We start from the raw sequence: 4,247 nt of genomic DNA, 5'->3' as shown, positions 1-4,247 counted from the left end.
ACAGCCAGGCTCTCCCCAGGCCCTCTGGGCCCACTGGTGCCAGGATCCCATCCTTGGGTGGAGGACTGTGGCCTAGAGGCCGAGTCCCCCTCCTCTGCCTCCCTCTTGGTCCAGGGTGAATAAGAGAGGATGGTGAATCCCCTCTTGAGCAGGGCTGAGTCCGCAGGGACCAGCTCTTCATTCTGCCCTGGAGGAGAGGATTCCAGAATGCTCAGCCTCCACCGGTGCAGGTCCTGCTTCTGGGGTGCATCTTGGAGTCTCACCACCCTCACCTCATCAGGCTCCAGCAGCAGTTTCCAACACTGGCCTGGGGTCCTCAGGGCCCATCCTGGCTTCATCTTCCGGAGGCAGATGGCATCATAGCAGCCCACCATAAAGATGACCTGCAGGTCCAGTAACGAGGCCTTGGCCTCAACAGGGTCCGTGGCCCGGGTGGTGCCCAGCTCCAATACCATGGGCTCCCGCCGGGGGCAGGTCCCCTTTGAAAAACTCCTGCCATGGAGGAGAGGGGCTTGGCCAGTGTGAGCAGGTAGGGAGTCCCCCAAATCTCCAGGGAAGGCTTTGGGTCCAGTCAGCATCCTCAGCACCCAGGCCCAGGGGTGTGGCGTCCTGAGGCTCCAGCTCGGTGGGCACAAAGTGATCATCCAGGCCCACCTCTTCTGACTCCACAGGGCCCGACGCCAGGGTGCCCGACCCCCAGTCCACAGACCCGCCCTGTGCAGGCTGCCCTTGGCCCTGCCCCCAGCTTGGTCCCATCCCCGGGGATGCCGCCTGCTCAGACCCTCCCTCAGTGTGGCCCATCAGCTCAGGGTCCCAGTCTTCATCTTCCCAGTCTTCCCACTCCAGCAACTGTCTGAGGTCCAGAAAGGCAGCCTTGAAGCAAGCAAAGCAGACCCTTAGCTGGCTGCCATGTTGAAGCTGGTACATCCAGGACGTGTGGAGGTAGGACATGCCCTCCGCCTCACACCGCATGCTGATTGGGGGGCACATGGCCACGCCGCCTACAGGACTTGCTGGGATCTTAGGGGGTCTGGCCCACAGGTGGGGGGCACAGTGAAGCGCTGGGGGGGCAGGGAGGAGGGGGCGTGAGAACGAGGAGGAGAACGGCGAGGATCAGGAGGAGGACAAAGGTGTTTCCCGCGTGGGGATTTGGGGTGGGGGTGGATGAACTGGGTCCTGATCCAACAGGGACCTGCAGAGGTCGGGAGGGACAAACTTCTGGAATTATCTTCAGCTGATGCAAGTGTTCTGTCCTCTGGGAACTGCAAAGGAAAGCAGTGAGGTTAGGGCCCCCCAGCAGCCAGGTGGGAGCAGGGACGAGTTGGGCACAAGGACCTTTGGGGTCAGACCCGGCCCTTTCGCTCTGCCTCTGCTCAGTTTAGCTGATCTGGGGCCAGTGGGCCACACAGCCTCTCCCCCATCCAACTCCCTACCCTCCCACCTCAGGGATCCCCAAACCCTGTCCGCCTTGCCTGATGGAACTGAAGGAAACTGAGGCAACCTGTCACAACCTGAGGGAACCTGAGAGAACCTGACTGAACCTGACAAAACCTGAAGGAAACTGTCAGAACCTGATGCAAGCTGTCAGAACCTGAGGGAACCTGTCAGAACCTCAATAAATCTCACAGAACCTGTCAGAACTTTATGGAACCTCACAGAGATGTCAGAACCTGACGAAACCTGAGGGAACCTGACAGAACCTGAGAGAATCTGTCAGAACCTGAGGAAGCCTCACAGAACCTCAGAGAACCTGACTAAACCTGAGAGATCCTGAGGGAATCTGTCAGAACCTGAGGGAACCAGTCAGAACCTGACCAAGTCTGACAGAACCTGACAGAAAGAGCCTGACAGAAGCACCCCCACCTGAGCTAGCCTGTCTGGCCTGAGGCCACGCTGGACCACGTGGGCTCCTCAGCCTCCAAGCCCCACACTCCACCAACCCGCAGGCTCCAGACCCTCTCCTCAGTCCCAAGGGCTCTCTCCTGGCCTGGTGCCTCCCTCCTGTGGGCACCTGGGGGGAAAGGAGGGGCCACCGCCTGCCTGGGTATATGAAGGGCCATTTCCCATGGTGCTCTGGGGTCATCTGCATATCTCCCATGAGCCTCAGCCCACCAGGAAATGAAACTGCTGAGTCATTCCTCTCCTCTCCTCCCCTATCCCCCAACCCCGCCCCGCCCCAGAGAGCCTGTGCAACCCCAATGGAGGGCAGGGCAGTTTCCCCAACACTGTCCGAAGGGTGATTGTGCCTGTGATATTTGCTCCTCTGAGGGCTGAGAAGACTGTTTCCATCCCTCTTTCAATCTGCAGGTTTCTGAAATTCTGTGGGCGTCTCTCTTATGGTCATTGTTCTATCCCTGGGTCCCCTGGGTGACCTGCTTGGTCAAGGGTCCTAGCCTTCTGTGGTTATAATAGATTCCTTCTTTGTTCCTCTTGGTTAAAGTTTCTTTATGAATTTCAGAAACTGATCGATTGCCAATTATTTACACTTTAAGCACATTTCTGTCTCTTTGGCTCTTCTCACTTTTAAAATAAAGGCTCTTTAAATGAGCCTTTAAGCCTCTTTCACGTTTTTGAAAATACCTTTTAACCACATTTTGCACTTTTGTGGTTCACCGTTTCACTTTAAGTCTGTAGGTATGGTCAAATGTATCAATCTCTTTTTTGAGAAAATATTTTTTTGGTCTTTGTAAAGAACATCTTCAGTTCTCCAAGACCACAATGTTAGTTTCTTGTATATTCATATTATTCTGTCACATTTTTTTGTTTCTTTTGCTTCTTTTTACTTTAAATGTAAGTTGCTTTTGTAAAAAAAAAAAAAAGAACGTAATACAAGAGAATAGGTACAGGTATACCTCGCTTTTCAAAAGTTCTCTTTACGCCACTTCTTTTTTATGAAAGACCTACATTAATACCTGTTTTCGCTAGCCAAAAGAAATCCCAAGAGAATTTTTGCTTTTACGAAAAAGGTGATTGTTTCATCGCTTTATGCCATTTCGGCTTATGAAAGATTTCATAGGTAGACTCTACTTGGATAGTGGGGGACACCTGTAGATGGCTTTTTAAATAATTTGCTAAATTAATCACATAATTCAGCCCTTCCTTGCAAATTTCCAACCAGTGCATCCAACTGCATCTGCCACATCTCCCCAAGGACATCTGACAAGTGTTCCCAAGTGAACAAGTTTGCATCTAGGCTCCTGGTCAGCATCTGGGTCTGCAGGAGAAGACCCACCTGACTCTGGAATTAGATGACAGTAAAGTTCCTTGGATCAGTGGTTCCCCAATTTTGCTGCATGTTAAAATTGTCTTAGGAGTTTGAAAAATCCCATGTCACAGCATGTGGCAGATACCCTGAGATGACCCCCAGGCAGTTGTGCCCTCCTCGTGATTGGAGGGGAAAATGTGAGTTGCTTCTAACCAACAAAAGTGACAAGGTGATGGATGTTGCCCTCTTGATTACATTATTTTATATATATGTACATTATTGCATATATTATATATTACACATTATTTTCTATACATACATACACTATCAAATATTTATATCTTTATACAGATGTACATCATCTACATGTACACATATACACATGTACATGTGCAGACGTGCACTTGCTCTCCCATGGTCTTAAGGAAGGAAAGCTCTGTGCTGTGTGTGACTGGCTAGAGGCTGGAGCTCTGGGGCCCCTGGCCCTCGCCTGCCGGGCAGGGACTGTGAGGGACAGGTGGCTGCCTCGGGTGGTTTGGAAGAGCTGTGGACTTGGAGGTGGAGGGGCATTCTGTGACCTGCAGGGACACGAGGTGCCCCCTCTCTGGCCCCTCCCAGGGCTGGGACACTAACAAATAGCAGTGACCCTCCTGGTGACTTCTCACATGTCTGCTGAGCCCGGCAAGCCATTGCCTCCCCAGCATTAGTCTGTCCTCTCTACGTGCCTTTATCACCACCTCTGGGCCAAGCACCCAGAGCAGAGGACTGACTTTGACTCAGGTTTCTGTATTTGTATTCAGAGAGGAAACTCGGAACATAAAACGTGATCATCTGGAGAGAGATTCTCCCATTACCTTCTGAATGCCCAGGATTGTCAGGCTTTGACTCCACCCAGAACATCTCTGTGGCAGAGCCTGTGCCCCCAACCCCTTACCTGACCCCAGCTGTCCCCTCCAGCAGATGAGCAGTGCTGAGGCCTGGGGGGCTATGCCCCCACAGCAAGGAGGTCAAGAGTGGGCATCTGAACCCTGGCCTGTCGAAC

The 4,247-nt window shown here is 52.6% G+C and overlaps 2 protein-coding genes across 2 annotated transcripts in view; both read right to left on the bottom strand.

The window, feature by feature from the left end:
* CCDC57 (coiled-coil domain containing 57) overlaps positions 1-374 on the bottom strand; it is a 73,173-nt gene extending 72,799 nt beyond the window's left edge. Inside the window, exon 1 of the mRNA XM_028498132.1 lies at positions 35-374. Within this exon, the coding sequence (XP_028353933.1) occupies positions 35-374 (340 nt within the window). The remainder of the gene's footprint in view (positions 1-34) is intronic.
* Positions 375-411: 37 nt separating this feature from the next.
* Positions 412-990, bottom strand: TEX19 (testis expressed 19). Its single transcript, XM_028498131.1, has one exon. It carries the CDS (start codon positions 988-990, stop codon positions 412-414), a length of 579 nt encoding a protein of 192 aa, XP_028353932.1.
* Between the last annotated feature and the right edge of the window lie 3,257 nt (positions 991-4,247).

This window comes from Physeter macrocephalus, chromosome 14, assembly GCF_002837175.3.
Source record: "Physeter macrocephalus isolate SW-GA chromosome 14, ASM283717v5, whole genome shotgun sequence".
Taxonomy (NCBI): Eukaryota; Metazoa; Chordata; class Mammalia; order Artiodactyla; family Physeteridae; genus Physeter; species Physeter macrocephalus.
This window is presented reverse-complemented; position numbering and strand designations above follow the sequence as displayed.